General features: G+C 46.3%; 2 protein-coding genes across 4 annotated transcripts; one reads left to right on the top strand and one right to left on the bottom strand.

The window, feature by feature from the left end:
* The first annotated feature begins 137 nt into the window (after positions 1-137).
* On the top strand, positions 138-10,869 carry SPG21 (SPG21 abhydrolase domain containing, maspardin). Of its 3 annotated transcripts, none has more exons than XM_082060749.1 (9): positions 138-260; positions 3,199-3,292; positions 6,265-6,426; positions 7,251-7,331; positions 7,961-8,106; positions 8,627-8,735; positions 9,192-9,299; positions 9,849-9,989; positions 10,267-10,869. In XM_082060749.1, the coding sequence occupies exons 2-9, from the start codon at positions 3,230-3,232 to the stop codon at positions 10,387-10,389; spliced, it is 933 nt and encodes a 310-aa protein (XP_081916875.1). In that variant the 5' UTR covers positions 138-260; positions 3,199-3,229; the 3' UTR covers positions 10,390-10,869. The 3 variants fall into 3 exon arrangements, with proteins under 3 accessions (XP_081916875.1, XP_081916876.1, XP_081916877.1); XM_082060750.1 differs by having other exon boundaries at positions 191-297; XM_082060751.1 differs by lacking the exon at positions 138-260 and adding an exon at positions 1,214-1,234.
* A 122-nt stretch (positions 10,870-10,991) lies between these two features.
* On the bottom strand, positions 10,992-23,748 carry ANKDD1A (ankyrin repeat and death domain containing 1A). The gene is made up of 15 exons (XM_082060748.1): positions 23,705-23,748; positions 21,535-21,638; positions 20,804-20,902; positions 20,016-20,114; positions 19,426-19,530; positions 18,416-18,514; positions 17,994-18,092; positions 16,801-16,899; positions 16,350-16,448; positions 16,013-16,111; positions 14,975-15,073; positions 13,810-13,905; positions 12,570-12,771; positions 12,093-12,224; positions 10,992-11,899 (listed from the first exon to the last, which is right to left on the bottom strand). The coding sequence occupies exons 1-15, from the start codon at positions 23,736-23,738 to the stop codon at positions 11,838-11,840; spliced, it is 1,527 nt and encodes a 508-aa protein (XP_081916874.1). The 5' UTR covers positions 23,739-23,748; the 3' UTR covers positions 10,992-11,837.
* Between the last annotated feature and the right edge of the window lie 3,781 nt (positions 23,749-27,529).

Here is a 27,529-nt window from a genome sequence, read left to right as displayed (position 1 = left end):
AGCCCGCCGACCAATCACCGCTCCGGCACGGGGGCACGTGACTTTCTGCCTCGGTAGCCATGGCGCCGGACTTGCTTACTTCCGCCTCGGCAGCCATGGCGGCCGCGTTCACTGCCTGCTCCGCCCTCCCTCCCTCCCTCATCACGTGGCCGGCGCGGGCGCAGCACCCGGAAGTAACGGCCGGCGGCGGGCGCTCCCGCTGGGCTGCGCCGGGGGAGGAGGCGGGGAAGGAGGTGGAGAGCCGCGACCCCGCCGGCCCGGTGAGGAACGAGTAGCGGAAGGGGACGACGGGGACGGGTCGGTCATCGCTGTGGTGGCAAGACCCCGTCTTCGCGGGGCCCCGCACCGGGGAGGGGGCTCTGAGGGGCTGGGTAGGCCCTGAGGGCCTGGGGGTGTGGGAGCGCCGAGGTAACCAGGGAGGCCCTGAGGTAACTGGGTCTCTCAGGCTCCGGGACAGCGTTACCGCTGGATGAGGCTGTGCCCAAGGGGGTGGAGGGGTTATGAGGAGGTGTTGGGCTGGGGGCGGGGGGGGAGATCGTTTAGGTTCCCGGGTGGGGTTATCACGACCCCTGAGGGGTTGGGGGAGCTTTGGACTCGGCCCTGTAGGGAGCCTAAAGCCCAGTCTTGCCTCATCCTGGGGGTTCACCTTTCTGGGGGGGCTGTCAGCCTGGGCTGGGGGTGCTGAGTGGGGTTTTGCCCCCATCTCCCTGCAAATTGTGGATGGAGCAAGGGCTGGGGTCTCTGGGAACAGTGCAAGGGGAGAGGGGAAGATACTGCTGCTATGTCCAAATCATCCATAACTCAACTTCCCTATTGCCTCTATTTGGCGTTTATAAAGCACCCACAGCCCCGGCATCTCCCCGACATTTCCTGGTGTTCACCCGCAGCTCTCGGTGCAGGTGATGCTGATTGAAGTCTCCTGGCCCTTGGGAGTGGGCGCTGCGTGGCCAGAGCAATGGGAGAGTGGCTGTGTGGGGGCTCCAAGAGGCGATTCGTAGCTTGTCTGATCCGCTCTGGTAGGGGTTTCCTTGCTGGTGGCAGGATCAAAGTCTTTCTAGATCGATAATGAGTGGAAAGTGCTACTTTGGTTTTACTGAAAATGAAACTCGGGTCTTTAGAGGTTGCGCCATAAACAGCATCAGGTTCTTTGTGATTTCTCTGTTTACAGTTCAAGGTTCAGCTTTTCTGTGGCTGGAAGAGCATGTAGCTGTTGTTGACACAAATATTTGTGTGAGTTTAATGCTGCATTTCTGTGCCAAGGAAAAAAAATATTTCAGTAATAGGACATTGACGTCAGCCAAAAAATCTATAATCAATGAAAAAATGCTTAGTCTTACTTTAGAAGACGAGTAATCCTTAGGAGTGGGGGTTACAGATGCACCTTTATAAGGGAAGGGGCCAGGGGAAATCAGCAACTTGCTTCCATGAGTGGTGACAGTTGAACTGGGAAACTCAAAATTTAGATTGCTGACCCTTTATGGCAACTGGAATTAGGAGCAGACAGTCTCCCTCTGCCGTGCTTCTGTCCCTGCAGTGCCTGGCATAGTGAGGCCTTGACCGTGACTTGTGCTTCTTGGCCCTGCTGTAATATAATATTCGAAGAGGACGTGTGTTATGGCATTTGCTGTAATTTGTTATTTCTGCTGCAATTTTGTCACACTGTGGTTTGCTGAATAGCTTTTTGATAACCAGTTAATGCATGGGTTTAGGATGGAATTAGCAGACTAAATTGCTCTTTCCTTTCTCTAATGACCAGCTTCTAGTAATGCCTCTTTGTGCCTGCTCTGCCTTTCGGGCTGGTGGAATAGATATTTTTTTTACCTCCACTGTAATTTTCTGTGCTGCCAGACCGGGACAAAGAGCAGAATAGTTGGTGCAAGCACCAAAATGAAACCAGGCAAAATAGAAATAATGGCCATGCAGATGAATTTCCTACCTCTGACATCCTTGTTAGACATGAGAGGTGTATCATCTGCTCTGTGGAGGATATGTAGTGTCTTGCAATTGAGAAAGTACTTTCCCTTTTCAAATTCATGTTTTCTGTAGATGGAAAATGGCAAACGAAGACTGAAAGATGAGGAAATTGTAAATAACTGTTAAGCCAGCTGTAATGCAATAAGCTGGTAAAACCTGCACACCAGCAGCTTTTGCAGGGAGAAATGAATTGGAATGACTCACAGAACATGCCAAGGTCTTATTTGATGAAGAATTAAGGAACAAAGCCTATTGATTTATACTTGGCGACTGTGAAGTAACGAGCAAAAGTTTCTTTGTTTTGTTATTGCTCAGTGCTGTGTGTGAAAGCATGAAAGTCATCTCCTGATGCAATTGGCTTTCAGAGTAAAGCCATTGAGGCTGCAACCTTCAAAACTGTTTGATAACATCTGTTGTTTGAATGGGAACTAGTTGTCTCTCACTGCTTTAAAAAAAGAAGTTACTTAAGCATTAATAACCTTAAGATCCAGAAGTTACTTAAGCATTAATTATAAATTGATGGAATATTATAAGACATTTTTGTTATAGATGATAGGATCTTCTGACTTCAGAGTGAATTAGTGGCATTCCTGTGTGGAGCCAACGTCAACCAGTTTGTCTGGTATTAATTGATGTTCTTCAAAGATGTCTTTGGTGACTCCTGACAAGAAATCAGCTTCTGGGCTTTGCTGTAAATTAAGCCTCAGATCAGCTGATGTGCCCGATGCGCTTTGAGGCTCCTTTGGGTCAGTTATACCGAGATGGAAAAATGTGGTCTGAATACTTAGGGAGTAGGTAAATGAAATAATATAAATCTATTGTGTGAATTACAGAGTGAATTGTATGAATAATTATTAGATATAATTTTGGGGTGCTTTATGCATTAAAAACAAACCAAAAATGTGCTTTAGCTTTTTAAGCCCCTTACAGCCTGCAACACAATTGTCTTTATAACTGTTACGCGGGAGTGCTGATATAAAAGAATCATCATTTCATAATTTGGTACAGTACAGCAATCAGGCGGCTGCCTCCTGGGAGAATAATTAAATGGTTTGTGATGAAAACTGAGGATAAGTAAACCTGGCATGAGTCAGAGGTGGTACAATCAACTGATAAGAGCAAACTCAACCTGCAATTGCTTTATGTGTGCAGCACTGCTTTGGAGTTCTGCCTCCCGTAAAGCTGTTGGATCGATTTCTAACTTTGTCTCTCTCTCTGTTTCAGGCTGAGCTAAACTGAGTGTTTTGTAAACATCATGGGAGAGATTAAAGTCTCTCCTGACTATAACTGGTTCAGAAGCACAGTTCCTCTTAAAAAGGTACGTACAGCTGTAATCGACTTGTGGGTGCAATTTCTCCTCTCATTTTGCAGTGGGGCAGACTGAGCTGGTTAATGCAGAACAGTTGTGGCTGTGCTGGTGACCTGGCTCATCTCCTGAGCTGTCATCTCACGTGTCATACAAGCACGTGAAAGAGGCATGTGAAAATTAAGAGCGTGCTCAGAGGTCACTTCTGCATGTGGTGTTGGGGAGCAGAAGTCATGAGCCACAATACTGAGCATCCCAATGCAGCTGCGCCTGAGGAGGAAACCCTGAGGAAATGGTGTGTGCTGGGGACCACGTGCGTAGCCTCCTGGAGCCACCTGTGTGCCCCACGCTGTGCCGAGGCAGGACAGCTGGCTCGTGCTACCAGAGCCACCACTGCCATCCCTACACCTGGCCTTAACCATGGTGGAAAAAAACAGTTTCTTCCACTGCATGTCCTTTAGATATCATCTGATTCATCACACTGTCCAGCCACTTTCCTCTCTTGCTCAGATTTCTCGCCTTCCTTTCACTGAACACAGCACAGTGTTTGAGGTGTGCAGTGCTCCAGCTCTAAGTGCCGAGCAGTGGAAGTGTCGCTTGTGTCACTGTACAAGCTGAGCGGAGTCAGTCACCTGTCTGGCTTGGGAGTGGTTTCTAGTTTGGTTTTGGGCTCAGTGATGACTTCCAGCTGGTTCAGTCCCCTAATCTGCGTGGCTGCATGGGTGGAACACAGGGATGTCGCTGGCAGCAGGGGCAAGAGCAGCATTACCTCTTTCAACAGCAAGTCGGTTGCTGTTAGGCCACTCAAAAGGAACTGTGTCCTCAAACCTAAGAAACAACACTTAAATGTGCCTAGTGTTCTTTCCTCTGAGTGATATAGAGCTTTCTCCAAGAAATTACCTTTATGGAAGAGCTGCAGGATTTTCCGTTTGGGGTTTCTCATTCATTTTTGCCAGTTTGTGTCTTCTGTAAATAGGACAGACACATTGCTATTGACTCTGCATCTTCTGCTGTCCAGTTGCTTTCTGTTTCTGGCCAGCACCAGATCTGCCGGGTGTATTTGTGCTGTTGCCTCCAGGCAGTGTCTCAGCAATGCCGGGAGGCAATATTTCAGTGGAAAGATGTGTGGGTGCTCTGAGGTGCTGCTTTATGGGGTGCAGTACGATAAATGAAAGGAGCTGCAGGTTGTGGTTACGATGGAAAGTGTTGCTGCTGCCGTGGGGACTGTGTGAGGCTGCAGGTTGCTGCCTTCAGCTGCTGCTGACTGCTCAGGATTTCATAAATGTGTAAACTGAAGCTGCTGGTGACCTTCAGACCAGGGAATACTTTACCCTCTTGAGCGATTCAGTCTACTTAAAAGTAAAATGATGCCGCAGTGATGAATGTGGGGTATGAAGAAGGTAGAAATAAACTAGTCCTGGTATCTGGAGAGAGAAGGAAAAAACCAGAAGGCACAATTTGGAGATGTCATTAATTTCTGATGCAGTCTCTTTAGGAATACATTTGTTTGCATTTTCCCCCCAAAAGTATAGGAAAAAGACATGCAGTACAGAGGAAGGAACCAACCTTCGTCACTGCTGCTGAGCACTCGTTACTGCTCTCAGAAACAGGTTGAGATGTTACTCCTGACAGGAGCAGGAAATACACAGCTCCATCGCCCTTCCTGCGTTTGTCAGATATAGGAAGTACAGCCCAGAAAATCTCATTTTGAAACGAAGTCTTTAGCTTTGCCTGTGAGCCTGTATTTGCATGCACCACTTGCTGCCTTTGCTAAGTCCATCCTGAACTCCTTCAGCAGGGGACACCCTGGCTCTGCTAAACTCAAGGGCAGTTCTGCACTTTGTTTCCATGCAGTGCAGATTTTACCCTGTATGTCAAGTTAGTTTTTCTGATTTCAAGGAATACACTTCACCTTTGGAAATATTCCTAAAGGGAAACTTTGTAGTAGCCACCAACAGCCACCCTGAATTCATCTCATGTTGCTGATGGAGTCACAGTTGAGAGCAGTGAGGCCTGGAGTTCTGTACAAAGGCTTTTGTAAAAGGTTTATTTTTAAATGGTTCCAGTGGTCTGGAAGCGCTGGTATGCAATAACTTTTTTTTTAATAGAAACTTCACAAAACAACAGTATCATGTGATTTCTCACATGCTCCCAGAGCCTGAAATACTGGCCTTATTACAAGCAGATTTGTTAGTCAAGCAAATCTGATTTGTGATACAGTTTTCTTCTGATTCCCTGAGAAGCTTAACTACAGTGACAGAAAAGCAAATTGTGCTTATATATTGCTATTCGAAAAGCTACAAAACCTTGATATGGAGGAGACAAATTCCTGCTGTGTGATACAGTCTTTCCCTAGAGGTTTGTGCTTGTTCATCTAGTGCAAGCTGCACACTTTAACTGGGTTGCAGAGTGTTGAAAGAGCATCCTGAATATACGAACCAGTTTGCTGGTAGAACAGGCCCTATAAAAACAAGTCAGGCTCCAGCATTGCTAGGAAAGAAGACCTTTACCGAATTCTTATATGTTTAAATGTTTTCAGCTTCTCCCCTGAGACAGGCACTGTGTGAGGCGCTACTCATTAAGGACAGAGAAGCTTGTGTGTGAACAATCTCCTTCGTGGCTCCTTTCCCAAGGATACTTGTCTGCATGTGGACTATCGCATAAACCAGATCCTTTGGGTCACAGCCATACTGTTTCTGTGATTGATTTCTGTTTGAATTTTCAGATCTAGATGTACCATCGTTCTGACCTAAGTCCTTCAGAGTTGAAATCCAGAGCAAAGCACCACAAACTTCAGTAAACAGCCTTAAAGAACAAAGCTATTGTGAAGAAGAGCAAAAGATGGGCTTGTTCAAAGGCATCTTGAATATTATTATATTTACTAGGTGACAGAAATTTTGTAGAAGCAATCCTTCAAGCTGGCTGAAAAAGCTAATTTCAGTCTTGTGTGTTTCTTCTCCCCCCCCGTCCTTCTCTTTTTCCAGATAATAGTAGATGATGACGACAGTAAAATCTGGTCACTGTATGATGCAGGACCTCGGAGCATTCGGTGCCCACTCATATTTCTTCCTCCTGTCAGTGGAACTGCAGATGTGTTTTTCCAGCAAATTTTGGCGCTGACTGGGTGGGGCTACAGAGTTATCGCTGTGAGTATTCCCCGTTCTGTATCGAGGTTAGTGTACTAGTGCCTGTTGGATATTGAAAATCAGCTTCTTTGGGTTTCTTTGAGGGGGGAATCGACCAAAAAAGCTGATTAGTCATATTCACGGGTATGTAGCGTGCAGATCTAGGCTGAAATCTGTGTGCTCACAGAAGCGTTTATCCAAAGCCTTGTGTGTACACATTATTAACTTCGTGGTCTGTTTTTTCCCTTGTGTGCCCTGGACACAAGGCTTTTTTTCCTCTGGCTGGATCTTTGTTAGCAGTGAGGCAAGTGCATGGGTTAGTTCAGGGTTTCTGTGTTTGCCTTAGGGATGCTGGACAATGTGGTTCTTAGCCTGCCAAGCTCTAAGCGCTAAGTCGCTCCTTAAAATCCTTACAGCGTGCTCTTTCATGGCTGCTCAGCTCCTGGGGCTGAAACAACTGATTTTTACAACAATTTTTCTGCTAAACAGTCTGGCTTTAGGAGTGCTGCTCTGCCTCTTGTGGCAGTTAATGATTTCTGTACCTGTCAACTTTACATGCTACAAAATCACCAAAGAATTGTTGCAGCCTCTCCTACCCGTGATTACAGACTGAAGCGATGCTGCATGTTCCCCAGCAAACTTGCTCTGCGGTGCTTTCGGCTGCATGTTTTGGTGCAAGCGAGGGGGAGGCGTTGGCACCCTCTGGCTGTAGGGACCTTGCTGGGGAGCGTGAGCTGCATGTTGCTGTCCTGATGCCTTTAATGTGAGAACTGGTGTGACTTCAAAGTGGGCAGCTGACAGGAACTGGTCAGAGACTGGCTTTTTCTAACTTTGTATGATTTTAGTTGCAGTATCCGGTGTACTGGGATCACCTCGAGTTCTGTGATGGGTTCAGAAAACTGTTAGATCACCTTCAGCTGGATAAAGTGAGTGCTCCGAGATGGGGAAATGGATGTATAATTGCAGTAAAAACCTAATGTTTGAAAGAGTCTCATTTAGGAGCAAGTGTATAAAAATATGTTGCAAAAACATAGCCTATAAGTAAAGAGGTTCTGTTGCAATTTTACTTTCGAAACAAGTTTATTTTTGATGGTGAATACCTTTGAAAATTGTCATGCTTAGCCTAAATTCAGCTGCTGTTCTAGGCCCGTGAAACGGTAAGTGTTGGCTAACTAGTTTTTCATGAGATACTGTGGAAGTTGTCCTTCCTAACTCACGCTGTATGGAATATCACAATAAAGTATCTTGGATTGGAGCAGCTATTGCAGATAAAGTGAAATGTTTGAATTTTTTCTTAAGCTTGAGGGGCGAACAGAAATTTGAACTGTGACCTGGAAACACTTCCTTTTTTTTAGTATTTATCACATTTGTATCATGCATAAAGCCAGAGCTGAATAGAAAAGTTTGATTCTTTTTAAAAATGGGTTATGGGGACAAAGTAAAACTTGAATGACTCACTCTTGTAATGAAATGTTGTGCTTGGAGGTCACCTACTTCCCAAGTGTAACAAGATCTGGTTTGGGTTTTGTTTTTTGTTTTTTTCCCCTTGAATTAGGTTCACCTTTTTGGAGCTTCTCTGGGAGGTTTTCTAGCTCAAAAATTTGCTGAATACACACACAAATCTCCCAGGGTTCAGTCTCTGATCCTGTGTAATGCCTTTAGTGACACTTCCATCTTCAATCAGACGTGGACAGCAAACAGGTAAGGAAGACTGAGACAAGAGATCGGACCCATGGCATTAATTTCTTTGGGATTAAATGTGCTGCTGATCTGGTTGGACACGCGTCTGACCTGTTTCTGGCCTGGGCGAAGGAGGTGTGGGATGGAATACTTGTGACTTTTAAAGCCACACTATGAGGAAAACTGAAATTTTCACAATTGGGAGTGTGGGATTTGACAGAGGAGTTATCCTGTCATCCTCTGTGGAATGTGGTCAGATTTAAGAACTCTGCCTGTTTTCTAGTGAAACCATTTAGAGTCAAAAAAGTGTTTTTCACCATGTTTAAAAGAACAGTTTTGCAATGTAAGACTAACAGCTTCCCTGAGCATGTCAAGCACCTCACTGCAAGGTTTTCCATCTCTGTGCTCTGGAAGCTTCTTCAGGATTTCATTTGATGTTAAAGTACCAAGTCAGCGCAAGGAAAGGGAGCGCTGACAACAGAGTGTCTTAATGTTGGAGTCCTGGGTGTTTGAAGCTTGTTCCATCTTGTTTCTGTTTCAGCTTTTGGCTGATGCCGGCTTTTATGCTGAAAAAAATTGTCCTGGGGAATTTTGCATCGGGTCCTCTGGATCCTGAAATGGCCGATGGGATCGACTTCATGGTGGACAGGGTAGGTGCTGCGTGTTCCGATGGCTGCGGTGTCATCTCAGCAGATTTAATTAAGTTATAGATATTTCTGCTGCTTTCTGCATTTACATGCCCAGAAGGGAGGAGTAAGGAATGGATCCTTTGCAGGTGTCGAGCGTCACAGCCCCAGCAATTTACCTGATGCTGTGACCATCTGCCTTGCAGTTCTGTTTATTATTTATGTCAGTCAGAAGAGAAATAGTGAAGAAACTGAGGTGGAAGAGAAGTGCTGGGATGCATCCGTAGGCCTTGCTCTGGAGGGCAAAGCGACTGAAGGAACATGTTATTAAGCGTTTATTTCATGCAGAGAGATATAATCGTCAGCGAAGGGCAGTCATGTTTCCTTTTAAAACTAACTTAGCTTTGGCTGTATTGTTAATGTTACATTAATTCCCTGCAGGGAAATACGGTGTTAATTAGTGTTTTTCTTTACTGAAAGCTGGAGAGTCTGGGCCAGAGTGAGCTTGCTTCAAGACTTACCCTCAACTGCCAGAACTCCTATGTAGAACCTCATAAAATTCGAGACATCCCTGTAACCATTATGGATGTAAGTTAATCTAAATGTAATCCTTTTTATTTATTTTTTTTTTTTTAAACACTGTTTCCTGCCCTTTACAGGTGGGGCCTTGAATATTCTGTTCGCAACTTCACAAATATTTGCAGTATATTTAGATAAGCCTTTTCCTTGAATTTGGTTCACATTCTCGGAGCTTTTCTGGGAGGCATTCTGGCTCAAAAATTTGCTGAATACACACAGATCTGAGTTCAATCTCTGAACCTGTGTAATGCCTTTAGTGACACTTCTTTATTTAGTCAGACATGGACAGCGATATTTGCTTCATATTTAGATAAATCTTCTACTGACTGTGGCTCTTCTGTGTTACATTTTGAATTGGATATTCTGTGCAATAACACAGCAGTATGTAAACATACCAGGGCATTAGATTTCCAGCTGTTGATGCCTGATCTGTTTGCTTGTTTTCTGTTTCATTAACACTGTTCCACAGAGAAGCTGAGATATTGCTTCAGAATCAGTCTAATTTAATAAGGACAATCCGACAAGATTCAGAACCAACTGCTGTGACTTGTTCCATAGGTGTTTGACCAAAGCGCACTTTCGACGGAGGCAAAAGAAGAAATGTATAAGCTTTATCCTAACGCCAGAAGAGCTCATCTCAAAACAGGAGGCAACTTCCCTTATCTCTGCAGGAGCGCTGAGGTCAACCTATATATTCAAGTGAGTCTCTGCCTCCTACAGCTGTATGGGCGAGAGGAGACGCATTTTTCTCTGCTGGTTCTTGTTTCTGCTCACTCTGGGTCGCTGATGGGGAAGGGGACAGGGAAGCACTCACCTTAATGGAGAGCTGGATTTGGAGCTTTGGCTGTTGCCTCTTACTCTCATGCTCCAGAGCCATGATTTCATCCTCACAAAAATTATGCAGAAGGAATGATCCTCTTTTACCAAAACCTCATGCTTCTACACCTGTTTCAGTGTTGTTTTCCACGTCCAACAGATCCACTTGCTGCAGTTTCATGGTACCCGCTACGCGGCCATCGATCCCTCCATGGTCAGCGCAGAGGAGGTGGAAGTCCAGAAGATCAGTCTTCACAGCAGCAATGAGCAAGAAGAGCAGTAGGTTTTGGAGCGCTGGTGGAAACAAGGAATCGGTTTGGTGGTCTTCCTGTGTATAATCAGCTGTTCCCACTCTGCCTTTTTCCCCGCACCAGCTGATGATCACTGTGTGATTCCAGCGGGATCAGTAAGTCAGTGAACGACCTGTGGACAGTCACCTCCAGTAGCAAATTTTGGATGGATCTGTTTAATTTTTAGTCTTGGAATTGAAGGAAGCATCTTTGAAGGCTGCAGTTTTAAAAACAAAGACATTTTTGCTACCAAAGTCTTCACTATCATGTTCTTAAGCAGAACAGTATTTCTTTTTATATTTTTCACTCAGCTGTATATATTGCCACATGCAGATTGTATACTTACAAGCTGACATTTTTGTTGAATATTTGGTTGAAAAGATGTTTAGGTGCCAATGTTGCCATCACTTATTTGCTTCATATGTTGTGGTGTTAGTTTCTATTTGAAATAAAGCATTTGAATTTTTAACTTTCTTGCTGTTTAAAAATGTTTTTCAATAAAACTTTGATTTCAGCAAGTGTCTCGTGTTTCAACAAGAAAGTTACTTCTACAGACATCTATAGAAATTAAGAAAACCAGCACTTTCTGCTTGAATTCACCTCAAGCTTTGATTAAAAGGTTGCACTGGTTTAGCTTTAGGTAAGAATTATGTAGTATTTTTTTAATAAAGAATGACTGACACATTAACTTGCAAGTTTAATGGTAAAATCAGGATTTATTGAAATGGAGACATTGTTTTCTCATTGAAACAAACACTGTAAAAATAAATATGAAGTATCACATGACAAATTGGTACCTAAGAAAACCCTATGTCCTTGTCAGAGGTGGTGTAGATAACCAATGATTTACACTTTCAAGCTGTAACTCAGGGAGTAAAGAAGTTGCCTATTTGATTTATAAACGGTACATGTACATTAATGTACATTTATAAGCAGTATATGGTAATGATCTTCTCTGAAACATTTTGTGAAAAGTCAAAACAGTAAAGATCCCAACTCTTAAGGTTCCAAAAGGACCAAGTAGTGACCTTGACTTTTTTCTGAAATTCTCACCCTTAGAGGGAAATTACAAACACATCTAAGACACAAGTGATAGACACCCCCCAAAAAAAAAAAAAGTAAGAACACTCCTGAAAACAAAGGCTTCCCCCCAATAACTTAAAAAACCCTGACAATTAAGAATTTATATACAAACCTGTGATGTAAACAAGTTACAGTAGTCTGATAAGTGATGCTCACTCACTGAACTCATTACAGCACCCAGACCATACACAAGAGCTGATAAAAATCTCTAGAAAACTCCCTTTGTGTGAAGAGACATTTTGGACAATAAGCATTCACTGATTCCCTTGTTTCACATATTATGCTTTTTGTGACAAGAAGCCCTTAGGTTGCAGCTGCCTTCTGATGAGTAGCAGAGCGAGTGCTGCTCCTCCTGGCCTTACATCGCTGTGCACTTCCTTGGAGAGGCAGAGTCTGCATTTGCTTTTTTCCTAATGCTTTCTGTAAAAGAGAGAATGTTCTGCTGCATGGAAAGTATAAAGCTGTGACATGATATGTTAATTTATCAAAATAAAAGAGAAAAAAATAACTTGTGATGGTGGCAAGGGGGCAGGGTAGCTTTCAGCTTTTCCTGCATAACCAGAGAATTCAGGCTGTGCTCGCTGTGCATTATTTAAAAGAAGACAAGTATTACCTGCTAAATCTCTTCTTCCAATCCCCACGAGGCCTTCGTACAATCCCTTGATCGGATTTTCTCCTGCCGTGATCACGCCGTGGAGCCAGATAAGCAACATCCTGTGGCCGTGCTCCCGGTAGCTCTTAGTGCCTGGCAAGATCAAACCACAACTGAAATTCAGCTCTCAAAAGAAGAAAATAAAACCAGCAAGTTTCTTCTGTCCCATACAATAAGAACTGTAACAAGAATTTGAGGTCTGGCAAGTGCCTCAGCAGGAGTGAGTAATGACCCACTAACCCCCAGGTTTGTGTGCTTTACTCCTGGACAAATTCCAGTGTGTAGGTAACTCCACACTCATTAGAAACAGGACTTTTAACCTAATTTTGTTTCAAATAAGCCATCTGGTTCTCTTCATGCTTTGCTATTGCTGCAGACTTATCTCCTACAAAAGCAGCCTGAGTAAAGGAAGGTAAATGCCCGGGCAGTGGTTTATACCTGTCCACTGTTGCTCGATGGCCCTGACGTGGGCATCAGTGAATTTCCAGTAGTGTGCCAGCTTCTTCCATTCACCGGGTTTGAGGTATTTAGTAGCCAATCTCCACATCACCGAGCGAATGTGCTGCGTCTCCAGCCTGTGATCTTGCTTAAAGGTCAAGCGCTTCGCCACCCAGGAGTCAGAGTCGCTGTTCAGGTTGTCCTGCAAAGCCAGAACAGGGGTTCCAGTTGGGACCTGTTACTCGTTCTCAGCTCTGCAGGTTCCTGTGCGTTTATCCTGACAAAGCACTTTTTAAAAATGTTTTTTTTATTCTCTTGTTTCACTCTGCTCTAATCACACATTAACGAACACTGTTAATAGCAGCTTTGCTGCGGAAGCCCGTGTGGATCGCAATTTGCATTTTTGCAGTGCCTTTCATCTGGGGCTTGGATGCAGAATCCTTGCTCCACTTTAACGTAGGCACATCGCCTCCTTTACACACCAAACTGCAAGCAGGCTACATGGCCCCAGGGCTGCACGGGAAGCCCACACAAGGGCCTGATACACACAGCGTTAATCCCAAAGCTGTGCCTGAGCCACAGGTGAATGCTCTCCTTTTCTTTCTTTTCCCGCTGTCTTTCCTGGTACGGGAGGATGCCCAAAGTCTCACAAAGACACGAGGTATGTGGTGTCTGGCTGTCCTTCCAGCACGCCCCCGGCTCAGCTTGGTTTGGGGTAGGCAGAGTTTCCCTGGGGGACTGGGTGATACTGGGAAACACGGGAGGAACAGCCCCAGCTGCGGGAAAGTTTGAGAGGGGAGCAGGTTGTGTGACTCCAACAAGAACTGCTCGCGAGAGGCATCTCCCACTATTGAAAAACTCCCCACATCCCATTTGGTGACCTTGGGCCAAGCATTTTCCTGCTCAGGGCTTCAGTTTCTCCTTCTGGGAAAAGGAACTAACCCTCTCCCATTCCCTTCTCCGGGGCTTTGGGAACAGCTGCCAAAGAATCTTTGCAAACCCCTGTTCCCTTCAGCACAGCCTGGGGTTTTAACAACAAAGACTTTTTAAAATAAGGAAAGTCTTAAGAAGAGGTTGTTGGCACAGTGAGGACTTTTGTTTTTCTTAAGTAAGGTAGGGCTGTCACAGGATGTCCTGTATTTCTTTCCCTTTTGACAGCTGGTGATGTGGAGTCTCCATGGAGAGCATAAAGCTACATCTGCCCTGGAAAGTGCAGAGGATGGTGCTGTAAGCTCCTCACCTTCTCCCATTTGTAAAACCGATCGGCTTTGATAATCATGTCTGCCACGTTGATGTGATTGCCTCGGGCAGCGACATCCAGAGATGTTTTTCCTTGCTGAAATCAGAAGGGGAAAAATGAGCTGGAGAAGACCTTGCATGCTTAGGAGGTACAACCTCCACACCCACCCCGCAGTCCGTAGCAGCAGCAGCACAGCCCATTGAGCAACACACCCAGCCGGGCTGAAGGACCCCTGTGCCCTTTAATTTGATACGCTTGGCATACACATGATTAGAAATGGCCTCCTAGAAGAAGCATAGGCTGATGGGACTATAAAAACGTGAGTACGCTCCTTATGCAAACATGATTTTGGACTGGGCCAGGGGGGAATTTGTGTTTATATCTCAAAGCGTAGAGCAGAAAGGAACAAGATTTGCAAAGTGCATGAAGGAAAGCGAGCCAGCCCAGCCATGAGGCACACCAGTGAGAACTGTTCCAGCTCAGGTGTGAGCAGAAACCCAGCTTCACACAGAACAGCGTGAACGTGTCCCCTGCGCTGGGTCTCGCTGCGGTTCCACAGGCTGCTGGCAGGTGGCAAACACTCCCCGCAGCTGAAGGCTGTTTCAGCCACTTTCTCCTTTAACCCCCTGCGAATGGCAGACACTGTTTTTAATTTCTGCCCAAGACCCCTTCAACATTTTCTGGGCATACACCACACTTTCAGGCTGCACACAACTTGCCTGATTCCTTTAGAATTCCTTCTGTTACTTAATTAGAGGGCAGAAGCCTTGCACACCTGTGTCAGATCTGTATCAACCAGATACTTTTAACCTATTAAAACATGTGTGCTGTAATTCTTGAGGTATATTATTTATCATGATTCCAGAAGATCTTTGATATTAATGTGCATGATAGCACAAGTAGAAGGAACCAGAACAACTTTGAGAAGAAAACTTTGCTCATTGTGTAAACTGCTTTCTATCTTCCTAAGAACCAGTCACTTCTTTCCTGAAAAACACATCAAAATAACCTACTCAGCAGTGTTTCAAGGCCTTATCCCTGGAAATATCCAGATTTTAATATTCTTATTAGCCTTCCTTGAAAACTATGAAAAACAACGGCAAAGACCATCCATATTTTCACTCCATACCCCCCCAGCACCTGCTTAACCCACGGAGACATTTACCTTGTCTGTCTGCTTCAGATTAACTCCCGCAATGAGAATCATCTCGGCGATGTCCTGCCTGCCGTGCTCCGCAGCGATGTGCAGTGCGGTCTGCAGCCTCTGCAGGAGGGGGAGAGCACTGAAGTTCAGAGAGGGACAAGTGTGAGGCTGGAAGGACAGGACAGAACCACCCCAGGAGGAAGCGCTGTAAGAACGTTGTCAGTTCCTCCCTCCTCTCCCCTCTGCCCCTTTTTAAACTCAGAACCAAACCCCCTCCTACCTCAAACTGGAGTTGGGTTCCTCAGGCTGAGCAGAACTGGTCTGTGTTTGCCTCAACACTAGGAAACCTCCCTGGTAACATTTCAGTCTAAAGAAGGAACCTCTTCAGTTCCATAAGGCTCCCTAGGGTCACTTATAGGACTATATTGTTTCCTGTTATTTAAACAATTTCTGTAGGCAGTTTGGCCAAGGGAGGAAAGAACCTGGGCCAGCTCTTTGTTCCTGGGACACAGGGATGGGTTAATGCACATGGACTGTAAACTGTGTGCACCTTGGGACAGTCTCATGGCAACAACTAAAATTAAACACAAAACATGTCAATTTTATGGTGTCATCAGGAGAGAACATCACTACAAGAATGAACACTAACCGAAACATTACAAAGAAGTTACACATTTGTTAGCAAAGCCCTTCATTCACAAAATTTCAATTTGGTGAGACAATCAGCTACCTCCAGGCTTGTCTCACATTCTCAGCTCCCCAAATATTTTGCAGAATATCTTCCCATCTGAAATTTCTCCCACCTGCTTCCAGCAGGGAGGAGAGAGTCTGACTATTCACAGGTCCCAGGGACATGGCACAGCCCATGTGTTGAATGTCATCCAGCAACTACCTCACTGCAACACTCAGAATCATTTTGCAGGTTTCATGTGTCTTAAGTTGGGCTTCCAGGTTTTCCTGATTTTAAACACTCCTCTTTAATCCTGTCCCCAGGGTGATCAAATCCCACCTGAAATGGGTTCACATTTCAAAGACAAAGAACAGGAGCCACAGTCTTACATTGTCGGGAATGTCAAGGTCACACTCTGCGTCGATGAAGAGCTTCACCATGGCTGGGAAGTTCTGCAGTACCGCAATGTGTGTCGCCGATGCGTTTTGCTGTGGAAAGAAGATCCAGACCTTAGGGTGAGCTTAGCTCATGGCACTAAAAGGACTACGTTATGCCCAGCTTGTCTTAGAATAAGACTAGCTGCAAGTCTGGACTGGGGGTAGACCGGGGATAGTGGCGATACGCTGCAGCGGCACTGGTCCTTGCAGAGTTGCTTTGTGCTCTTGAACGTCTCCACAAACTGGCTTTGCCTTTTTGTACGTGATGAGAGGATTGAGTGGGACTTACATGATTAACAGCATTTGTGTGGATTCCAGCGTCCAGGAGGATCCTGGCGATCTCCTTGTGGCCGCACAGAGCTGTGTAATGAAGGCAGTTCATCTTCTTCTGCCAGGCACGTCAGAAGAGACGCGTGTTAGTCAGGGCTGCTGCTCAGAGGCCGTGGTTGTTACAGACTATCCAGAGATCTCTCTGCTTCCCCCCTGCAAGAGCCCCATGCCCCTGCGTGGACAAATTTACAGGGATTTGTCTCCACAGCCAAACCAGTCCCAGGGCAGCTTCTCCCACCTCTTTGTACAAAGCCACATGTACTTTCCTCTGCCCTCCCTGCACCATTTCTGGAGCGCTGGACTCCACACGGGCTCGCCTGATAACAGGTGCCCTCTCTGTGAGGCCAGAGGTGTGGGCAAAAAATCCACAAAGTTGTGTTTGGAAATGGAATCACCTCCACAGAGCTCACCTGGGTTTGGGCATTGACATCAGCACCTGCTTCCAAGAGCAACTTCACACAGTCGCTGTGACCCCCCTCAGCAGCCAGGTGCAGAGATGTAAGTCCTTCCTGGACAAGGCAAAAACAGGCGGCAAGGAATGACCAAGCCTCTACCTCACCTTTTGAATCAAAACATGTTAAAACAGCAATTCTGAGGGCCAGAGATCTCCAGTCAATTGTTAGGAAAATAAAGGGCACAATTACGTGCCACCAACATACCAGAGCACCGCTCTGTCCTTATGCCACTGCAAAGAGCTGGGCCACATTGTCTTTTCTCCCCTTCAGCCCATTAGCAAACAAAAAAGGATTTCACATGGACAACAAAACCAAACCATTTTCCTGGAGTAGCCCAGAAACAGTCATAGGCAGAACTGGAAACCTGCAGCACTCAACCAGTTTGTCCCTTCCAAGGGCTGCAACTCGTTTCTTTACAAGAAACCAGAGACACGCAGAATTCCTCAGTGATTTAATCTGGTTTTATTACTGCTCTTTGCACGAAGGGCAGCTCATCTGGGGAAGACAAATGCTACCAGAGTTACCACAGAGGGTGGTTCCCTCTTTCTTTCAGATCTTAATCATGATCAAATACACTTTTCAAAGGCATCAACCGAATAAGACTAAAAAAAAAGAAAAACTGCTGATAAACTTAATTGGGAGTGTGCCCTGACATAAATAACAGCACTACTAAGCCAATATTTGCTATCTAAATCATTAACTGTGTTCCAGCCACATCATTTTCCAAAGTAGGTCTGTCAAAGAGAGATCTCAAACAGAAGGCCCATATGTTCAGTGACTAAGTCAATACTATAAAGCATAGTGAAGTTTAGTTTAAAACACACTCAATATCCATTTAAGGTGCTGGAATGTGCAAGGGTCAGGGAGAAAAAGGGAGATAAAATGGAGTGATAAGGTAGGTCGGTAGATACAGCAGGAAAAGGCAACGCTTTAGAATTGGATATTGGTCCAAGAAAGATGTTGCCTTTCATTGATATTCTGCAAGCGTGACCTCCCTTCACACATGTATGCTTTAGATAAAATCAGCTATCTGCTAGACCTTTCCAGTCAATACCAACTATTCAGCCTGAAGACTGTGGCAGGAGAGTATTTCTAGGGAGGGAAAAGGCAAAGCTGATGTGTTTTTTATTTCATTTAAACATACTTACAAAGTTCTTTTCATCAAGGTCCACTCCAACATCTATAATCTTCTGCAGCACAGAGCAGTGTCCGTTTTTAGCAGCTAAATGCAAGGCTGTATTTTCTTCCTGAAAGAAAACATCATACATAGATGTGTCACAGGACTGAGTGTTCATACACTACAACCTTGCACAGAGTATATCCAGAGTGATTGAAAAAGAGGGTATAATCGGTAGCACAAGTCTGAAACAGACTTCTAACAGGTACAGCAGGGAGAGAAGAAACCCGGCAAATTTAAACTAGAGCACAGGCCACCAGGCTCGCTGCGTACCCTGTCTGAAAAGTCCTGGAGAAAAATCCAACATGGACTTGCCCACACAAGCCTGTTCCTTGACTTTCACATCCTCTAATACTTGGACTTAAACTCTCGAATGTGGTTTTATGATGGTACCTTGTCTTTGGCACTGTGAGAACAACCCAGGCGAATCAGAAACTCCACCACCTCCAGCCGCCCATGCTCTGCAGCCAGATGAAATGCTGTCCTGTCCATCTTTGAAAGGAAACGGAAAGAAATACAGTACAAGAAAGGTTCAGAAAGCACAAAGTTACATCATCTGCTGCAAGCAATCTAATAATGCTTTATGTGATAACCCAGTTGCACAGCAAGCTTAGTGTCCACAGGGGTGAAAAGTGCTGCACTTCAAAAATACTTCTCTCTCATTCTGTTGCTAACTTTTATTCTGCTTTACATTTGGGATGATTCTAACAGAAGAAGGTGAGCAGAACTACACACTGGGACCAACAACTCCAAGCACTTTGGTCTCACCAAACACTGTAAAAGAGATCATTTCAGTGTTTATTTCATATAAATGGAGGCTAATAAATAGTTTCCTAAAAGCAACTAAGGATTAAAAAAAAAAAAAAAAAGGAATTAATACCTGAGACCCCAGTTATCAAGTGAGTCAGAAACCCTTTTGGGGAAAAGATAGATGTCTTGTTGCCTCATTTAACTCCCAAGCATCAGTGAGGATGACTCTAAGAACCGTGCCAGCTGGGGAGTGGAAAAAAAGTGTGCGCCAGCTCCTCTGTGCTCCTACGCTGCCTCCAGGAACAGATCAGCTAATGCTGAAACACGCTGGGAGAGAGTTACCCTTGGTTATTGCCTACCTACAACACACCCTGGTGCATCACCTGCACAAGAGAAGGACACTGAAATTCCCGAATTTATTCCGCAATAGGTTACACTGGGAAGCCCTGGCTGCCAAAACTTGATCAGTGCCAGAATCTCCATCATCCCCTAAGCCCCCTGCACAGGAGGGCCAGACCTGTGTGGGACTCCCTTGATACTCCAGGAATCACATCTGACTCTAGGCCTCTTCCCAAGACCAAGGTAACATTCCTGCTAAGCTCAGCAGAGCAAGATCAGACTTTGTGAAGCAAGGCAGTGAAGAGCCTTCCTACATTGTCAGTCTTATCCACACACATGTCCTCCAGGTCCTCCATAACAAACTCCATCACCTGGACGTGTCCCCTCTGAGCTGCACAGTGGAGCAGGTTCCCGCCACTCTGGAGAAGAGATAAAGGACCATTCATTTAACGAGTCCAAGATTGTGGGCCAGCCTCTTTTGACAACCTGTTCCTGTTAGCAAAGACCCATTTGATGTCTCCCTCCACCTCTAGAGCTAAACTAGCTTATGCTGCAGACAGCAAGTTATGACTCTGAAATATTAGTGTTCCTTTTCCCAGCCAAGGTCTATTTTAAAATACGTGGCCTGCTGATCCATTAAACCCATTTCCCATTTCTATAACACTTTCCACCTCAGCACTGTACAAATGTGAGTTGAGAAATCCTTGTACACCTCTATAGCTACCATTTTTAAACCTCTTTTAGGAATAAGCCTAAGATGACTTCGCCTGAGGTCACAGCATCAGGCAGAAGTGCAGATAACAGATGCTGTCATGCAGAGTTACCTTAGCTCACAGCTAAGCCTCTCCCTCCCCTGTCACTGTCTGGAGCTGCACGATGGACCCATGTAGGCAGAGTCTCTCACCCTGTTGACACAGTTAATCTTGGCTCCGGCATTGACAAGGATCTGCAGGACGCGGAGGTGGCCAAACCAGGCAGACAGGAGAAGTGCGTTCATTCCAAACTGGGCAGGAGAAAAGAGAGATACTTAGAGCTAAACTGCAGCCACCACCTGCACTCTGGAGGGAAGCTGTCCCTCTATCTTCAATAAGTTTCCCAAATATTTTTGTTTCTTTCCTTGCTGTTGTTGTGGTTTTTGTTGTTGTTTGTTTGTTTGGGTTTTTTGTTTTGTTTTGTTTGTTTGTTTGTTTTTGGAGGGGAGGGTTTGTTGTTGCTATTTTTGGTGGTTTTTTTTTTTTTCTCTTATTTTTGCTTTTTTTTAACCCCACTTTGTCCAATTACTGTTATTCCTGCCACAGATGGTCTCAGCGGCTGAGCAGAGACCTGCCTCTTGGCTGCCATTTCCTAGTCAGTGGTGCCTATTACCCTGCTTGTTATGGGGGAAGAGAGAACTTGCTGGCTGTCCTCTTTCCCGTAAGCCCCAACACCATGACCAGAGGCAGCCAGGCATCCCCACACTACAAAGAAAACCTCACAGATTCTACCAGCCGACTTCCCAGTCACTGCATGCAAGGAAAAGGCCAAAAGACAGAGTACAGACATATCTGAAAACAAGCCTCGCACTGCGATGCCTCCCGTCACCCACCCAGGGTTATGGCAAAGTCTGTAACTGCCAGCCCTGCACCCCATCCCCGGCGTTCCCCCAACAGAGAACATGTTTGCAGGACATGTGAGTGAGATTCGCCTCCGTACACTGTCTTCATCATCCAGTGGGATGTCGTGGTCCAGCAGCAGTCGCACAGCATCCACGTTCCCCGCTCCTGCGGCCCAGTGCAGGGCAGTCCGGTCTGTCTGGAAGGGAAGGACGGACAGAGGGAAGGCTGATGTATGCAGAGTCAGAATTTCCCACACTGTGCGGGGGAAATTTCTTTGGACAGAGTCCTCTGTCTCTTTGCTCTCTTGTCAGGCAGAAAGTGACCTCTTCTAGTCACCTTCTACTCAGAAACTGCAGGTATGGACTGCAATGACAGCACAGGAATGAGCAATATTGCTGACCGTGGACAGACAGATTGAAACAGTAGGGATGGACACAAGCACTTATTTCCAGGAATGTACTGGTCAACAAGGGGAGATCTGCACCAGGAACCAAGTTAGTCCCACAGCCTTGGTGTACAGAGATAGCAAAATCAAAGCCTTTTATTGCAACCACATGCACCTGGCACATGGGTTCCAGGGGGAACCATAACTTAGCACCATTCCTCAGCCCTTATTACTTCTCAGTCTGGCCAGGATGACACTGCTGTGGGTTCCAGTGTGTTATGAAACTGCTCAGTTGCTACAGGCCCTGTTTAGCACTGGGCGGTGTATTTTAAAGCTTTGACCAATTGAGCAGCTAATGAAGAGAGTAGCGTTAAGGACCTGCAGTTCTGAAACACACCCTCAGCTCTTCCTGCAGCTTAGAGGTGGAAAAACCCAGGACTTACACTGGTTTTGGCTTTTATGTCGACCCCTCTCCTGATGAGCTCCTCCATCCTAGCTGTGTCATTACGTTTTGCCGCATTGTGAAACTCTTTCTCTGAATGGAGCACTGCAGCAGAGACAGAAGAACAGGCATTAAAACAGCACCAGCAAGGAGCAAAATAGAATCACAGAACAGTTTGGGTTGGAAGGGACCTTCAAAGATCATCCAGTCCAATCCCTGACACGAGCAGGGACATCTTCACCCAGCTCAGGTTGCTCAGACCCCCAGCCCCAACAAACCTCCCCTTCACCTCACCAGCCACTGTGGCTTCAAGGAAGGATGACTGCAGAAAGATTCTTCCAGCAAGAACCCCAGTCCTGCAGATGTTAGCATGTTTGTTGGATTCATCCTCTCCCATCTTCCCTTCCCTGAGTACCCCTGTGCCACATCAGGGCTCTTCCAGTCCTACCAGCTTCTCTTTTAATTCAGCATCTTTCTCTGTTCGCATGGACTCATTCCTGCCCCAAAACCTTTTGATCCATTAAAAGTGCCATCCTCCAAGACCCAGAGCCGGTGTGAACATGGGGGCAGATGACCCAGACCCTTTCCCCACCACTCCACTTAGATCCCGCTGCTCTGCAAGGGGCCTTTACCCACGGTCCTGCTCCCCCCTCCAGGCAACCCAAACCAGCCAAGCAGCACGAAACTGCGGGCCTGGCCTGGCATTAGTGTTGCCGCTCTTAACAGGCTGTGGCATTCTGCAACTAATTTACCACAACCGGCAGTATTTGTCCTGCACACTTAAGCACAATTTAAGGGCGTTTAGTCTCCATGCTGGGCCTTGCCCCACCAATTTTCTCCTTGATCGAGTCCAAGAGTAGCACAGGCTCCATGCAACTTCCACCACGCTGAGGAGATAAACATGACATTTGCTGTCCAAATAACATTTCTCTCTGGAGGACACAGAAGAAATGTACCCTGACTATGGGCTCTTAGGGCAACAGAGATAGCAGCTCCTCCTATCTTCAAACAAAAGCCTTTAGCCCAAGAAAAACACAACACAAGTCTTAATACCAAACAGGATCATTCAAGTGTGTTGGACCTGCTGCTCCAATGAAGGCAGCAGGATTTGCACACTGATTTCTACAGGAACAGGATTTTCTGTCCTGTATATTGAGACCCCGGTGAGGTGTTTTAGTGCGATTGCATTTCCACACCACATGGACCCTTCGTTTGAGAGGAAACATCAGCAGAACTTGGGAAAAACCTGTGGAGTTGATGTTAACTATTAACCCCAATAGCTACACACATCCCACCTCCTCGCAAACGCTTATCTCCGTTCAGTGGAGTAAACCCTTTGTTTTCAGTTCAGCAAATGTTGCTGCCCCTGCTCTCCAGGTGACAGAAACATGTTCTTACATTTTATGATTGCACAAATCATCATTGTCCAGAGATCCCAAACCACCCCTTGACTTGTTTACTCCTTCCTCTACCTGTGAAGGTGCGATAACAAACCTGGTATTGCAACAGCTGTAGAAGCCTCAATTTATTTAATTTCAGCAAGGCAAAGGAAATAATTTACCGGGCAAAGCCAGCCTGGTAAATGTAAAGGCATGCTCATTGCGGCATGTACCCATCCAACAGCAGCATTTCCGTGAACATTTAGCAGTTTTTTCTCCTCTTTCTAGCTCAGGTTCTGGAGTATTTCGTATCTTATGGTATTGAATATTAATTCAGTTATCCCAAACAGTGAGGAAAACAATTTAAGTGGTTTACCCTCAGTGCAATGCACAATCTTGAAGGCAGCTTATTATGCAATAGATTTTAAAAAGCAGCAAAGGAGATTAAAAGCATGCACAGACACACATTAAAACTGTCTGCTGGACTCTACTTGAGGCTGCAGGACACGAAGACAGCCCAGGATGGCGGGTGACCGGTCAATAAAGGGGGCAAAACCCTCAAGTTGGGGGGGTACTGTCGTTATTGCAGCACCTCAGGGATACAGGATGCCTTGGGGCTAAAGCAGTCTCGATTCCTGAATCGATCCGAACAGATTTTTATACGTCTCGCTACTCGTTAAAGCATCTCAGCCCTGCCCCGGAGTCCCCCCACCCCGCTTCCCGGGGGGGCCGCGCCCGCCCTCTCCCGCCACACAAACCCCGCTGGGTCAGCCCCGCTTCGTCCCCACTCACGGCTGTCGCCGTCCGGCGTGAGGTCGTCCCCCATGTCGCGGCCGCGAAGCCGCCCGAGGGCGGGCTGACAGGGGCGGCCCCGCCGCCTCACGGGCGGGCTGCTGCCGCCGCGCCGCCGCAGAACGCCTCTTTTCACTCTTCCTCAATATAAAATAAATCCGGTTTCCAACAAACATGGTGTTTTCGGGATGAATTAAGGGGGGAAGTCCAACTACCGCCATTTCAGTGGGGGCCGCACAGCTGTTACTCAGCAGGTGCTGCCGGTGACCTCAGCGCGACTCTGCTGGGTGCTGCTACTGAGAGGCTGTGGGTGGTTTAATTCTGTTTCCAACCCGATTTGGGAGGAGAGGGATTTCTATTCTGTGGGCAACACGAGGTGGGTTGTTGTTTTGCTTTTGTTTGTTTTTCCCCTGAAAGCAGGGTTCAGGGTTTGGTGTTTCCAGGGGGCGAGGCGCAGCCAAGGCTCCATGATCTCGAGTGTCTCCTCTTCCAGCCAAAATAATTCCATGATTCTGTGGCCCCCTCCCCTCAGCAGCACCCTGGCTGCGAGCACACGCTGGTGCCGGTGACCACACGAGGGTGCCCGTGCTGTTCACCTGCCGCCATTTGCTGCAGCCGGCGGGAAACAGGGTGCAGCTGCGGCTGTTCCAGGGGCTCAGGCCACTTTTGGGGGACAGCCCTGTCCCGGGGACCCTTGTGTGGGTCTGTGCCGCTCCTGTGAGAGATTACGGGGTGCACATGTGTGGTGGGAGATGGGGGAGGCAGGCAGAGGTGCAGGGGTGTGGAGACCCTCTGTTGTCCCAAAATGTGGGATCATTACACACCCTGCAGACACCAATTCACACACCAGAAGCAAGCTGAGTTATATATTCACACATTTTAACTCTTAGCCCCTCCTAACATCTTACACATATTTGTGCCTCCTCAAAGTTCATTGGTCTAAACTTTTCTCATCTTGGTTTAAGAGGTACAGTAAACATAAAATCTTCTACAGGTGCTCAGTGAGTAGGGGTTTTCTCTGGAGGCGGGTAGCCTTTGACGAGGAGGAGTGGTTTTGTATTGAAATTAGCATATAATGAACATTTTTCACCAAAGTTCACAATATATCACTAGTCCTTGCCACATTCCTTGCTTTGTTACTATGTGCATATTCTTCAAGCTTTATCTTTGGGTTCGTCCTTCAAGTTCCTCTCGTAAGTAACTGATTCCTGTTCCGTTTGAAACATATTCTTTTTTTTATCTTCTGGTTTGACCTTCTGTAAAACTCCATTAGACTTAACAGAGATGTCACCTCTGCTACTTTAGCAACGTCCCTTGGTGGGCACAGCTGCACCAGAGCTGTCCCCAGGTCAGGGAGCAGCGGGGCTGAGCTGGCAGTTTCCATCTCTTGGAAGCCACCGCCAAGGGTCTCGGTGGCCAAACCCTGTGCTGGGGTGGGTGTCCGGCTGTGGGACCGTGAGCAGGGACCAACCTGAGGAGCGGCTGAGGGACCTCGGGGTTCAGCCTGGAGAGCAGGAGCTGAGGGGAGACCTTCTGATCTCTAAACTGCCTGAAAGGAGGTTGGAGCCAGGGTGGGTCAGGCTCTGCTCCCCAGGAACAAGCGCCAGGACCAGACGAAACGACCTCAAGTTGCACCAGGGGAGGCTGAGGTTGGATCTGGGGAACAATTTCTTCCCCAAAGGGCTGTCGGGCATTGGAACAGGCTGCCCAGGGCAGTGGTGGAGTCACCATCCCTGGAGGGGTTGAACAGATGCAGAGATGAGGTTCTCAGGGACATGGGGTGGTGCCAGGGCTGGGGGAACAGTTGGACTCTGATCTTGAGAGTCTCTTCTAACCAAAATGATTCTATGATTCTAAGCCAGCTGTGGAATGGGGAGACAGACCCTAAACTCCTGAGCTATCACAGATTGTGTGTGGGTCTATGACTAGCTGCCGGTCTCAGAGTTTTGGATTTCTGTTTTGTTTTCCTTTTATTCAAATTTTTTTGTTTGTTTTTTTTAGAGAAAACCCTCTCCGGTAGGAAAAGCAAACAGAAGGTCTGTCTGGATAAAGGGAAAGCCCTTCTTCTGTACAATAGCTCAGTGGGTAGCACGTTCTCCCTGAGGAATGGGGAAAGCCAGGTCTGATCCTTGCTACTGCCGGAGGGGAGATGCAAACCCTGCTCTGCACAAGACCCCAGAGAGGATCACAAACAGGAGGCCACATGCATGTCTGGTGCAGAGAGTTTTTCTTGCTCTTTCCTGTTATTTTAAATAATTAATGATTTGATGGAGCGGCGAGTGGAGAAGGCAGGTGTCCTGTCTCCCTGGAGAGCAGTCTTTGCACCCGGCAAGACGGAGTCTTGCTCTCTCTCGATGAATATTTAAGTGTCTTTAGACAAATTGGAAAGGCACCAGCAGAAATGACTGAGAAGGGCCATTGGGTACCCTGGGGGTTGTGGGCTGGGGAAACAGCCCTGAATAGGGCAGAGAATAATCCCTGTTTGTAGGCACATACTGGGAATCCCGGCCTTGGGTGGCACCTCTGGCTCTTGTTGGTCTTTTGTTATGCTGGAAGAGATGCTTGGGTGGAAAGCTGTCTGGACTTAAGCTGCCACTGCTAATGTCATCGTCTGCACCTCTTGCAGAGCTTGAATCAGCCGGGACTGACCACCTACAGCTCATCTGCTGCTTAATGCTGACCTCAGAAGAGAAGTAATGCAGATGCACTGAAAATTTGCATCTGTTTGTGGGCTTGGGTGTTTCCAGCGGGCAGAAAAAGGAGCAATGTAGGCAGTTCCTTCTGTCCTTACTAAATAGGTATGTGTTCAGGGGTGGAAGGGACAAATCTGCTGATACTAAGTACAGAAAGCAGCAAGGATTTATTAACAACGCTGAACACTTGCCTAGCAATCCATTTATTAGCTATCAGACCTAAAAGAGCTTTTGGATTTTTCCACTGATGTTGTAGCATAATGAATGACTGGGAGGGGTGATAATTTGAGCTCTTTTTGCAATATATTCGTGCTATTGACCTCACCTCCAGAAAGGAGTTAAAGTCTTCGACTTTATTTCACTTGAAGAATAATTTTAGCTAACCCAACTACTTGCTCTTTTTCACTTAGAAGCCAAGATCACTGGGGTAGCATTTTGTGCTCTTACCTTGTATGCACAATTTTTATGTGTTAGTTTAGAATAATCATTATTTTCAATCTCCAGCTTTAAAAAAATCATGAGTCAGGCTGCTTAAATGCATGCCATTTTAAAATGTGCCTCTGTTTGCTCTCTGGTTTAGTTGTATACACTGTGATTTTAAAGTCAGTCAGATTTGTAGCTAGTCATGTAATGCAGCCCACAAACCAGTATGTGTTTATGCAGAAACAGTTGCTTACCCAAAGGTTTAACAAATTGGACTTTAATTTATAATCCTCCTTTGGAAACAAAACTGGAAGGTGACTCCTCCTGCCTGCAGCTGCCTGTATTCCAGGAAGCCAAGTCTCTGTGTCTCTGGATCTGCCCACAGCGGGGGAGCCTGGCTTGGGGAACAGCCTCCAGTCCTGGAGAATTGTCTTTTCTGGCATTGTCTTTCTGGCATATGCTGCCAGAGTCAAGAAATGGAATATTGGATGGTAGAGGATGAGCATGTTCCTCTTTCAGTGCCGATGGACAGGTTTTACATGGGCAGGTGTCAGCAGCGCAACGTGCTGAAGTAGCACCCATGGGTTCATGTGGCAGCACCCAAACCAGATCCCTTGGGAGCTGTGGGACGTGTCTGCCATTGATGCAGTGAAGAATCGTATATTTGTGCTCCTTTATGTCCCCTGCTGTGGGTATGCAAGGGACAAAC

Source organism: Streptopelia decaocto (genome assembly GCF_964273445.1).
Source record: "Streptopelia decaocto genome assembly, chromosome: 9".
In the NCBI taxonomy this organism is placed as follows: Eukaryota; Metazoa; Chordata; class Aves; order Columbiformes; family Columbidae; genus Streptopelia; species Streptopelia decaocto.
This window is presented reverse-complemented; position numbering and strand designations above follow the sequence as displayed.

Bases quoted from the DNA above. Each gene is read 5' to 3' on its own strand.
- SPG21 (XM_082060749.1), top strand. From the start codon at position 3,230: ATGGGAGAGATTAAAGTCTCTCCTGACTATAACTGGTTCAGAAGCACA. The intron at 7,332-7,960 runs GTGAGTGCTCCG...CCCTTGAATTAG, and splicing joins ATCACCTTCAGCTGGATAAA to GTTCACCTTTTTGGAGCTTC. The intron at 8,736-9,191 runs GTAGGTGCTGCG...CTTTACTGAAAG, and splicing joins TCGACTTCATGGTGGACAGG to CTGGAGAGTCTGGGCCAGAG.
- ANKDD1A (XM_082060748.1), bottom strand. From the start codon at position 23,738: ATGGGGGACGACCTCACGCCGGACGGCGACAGCC. The intron at 13,906-14,974 runs GTAAATGTCTCC...TTCTGATTTCAG, and splicing joins ATCTGAAGCAGACAGACAAG to CAAGGAAAAACATCTCTGGA. The intron at 12,225-12,569 runs GTATAAACCACT...TGATCTTGCCAG, and splicing joins CATCGAGCAACAGTGGACAG to GCACTAAGAGCTACCGGGAG.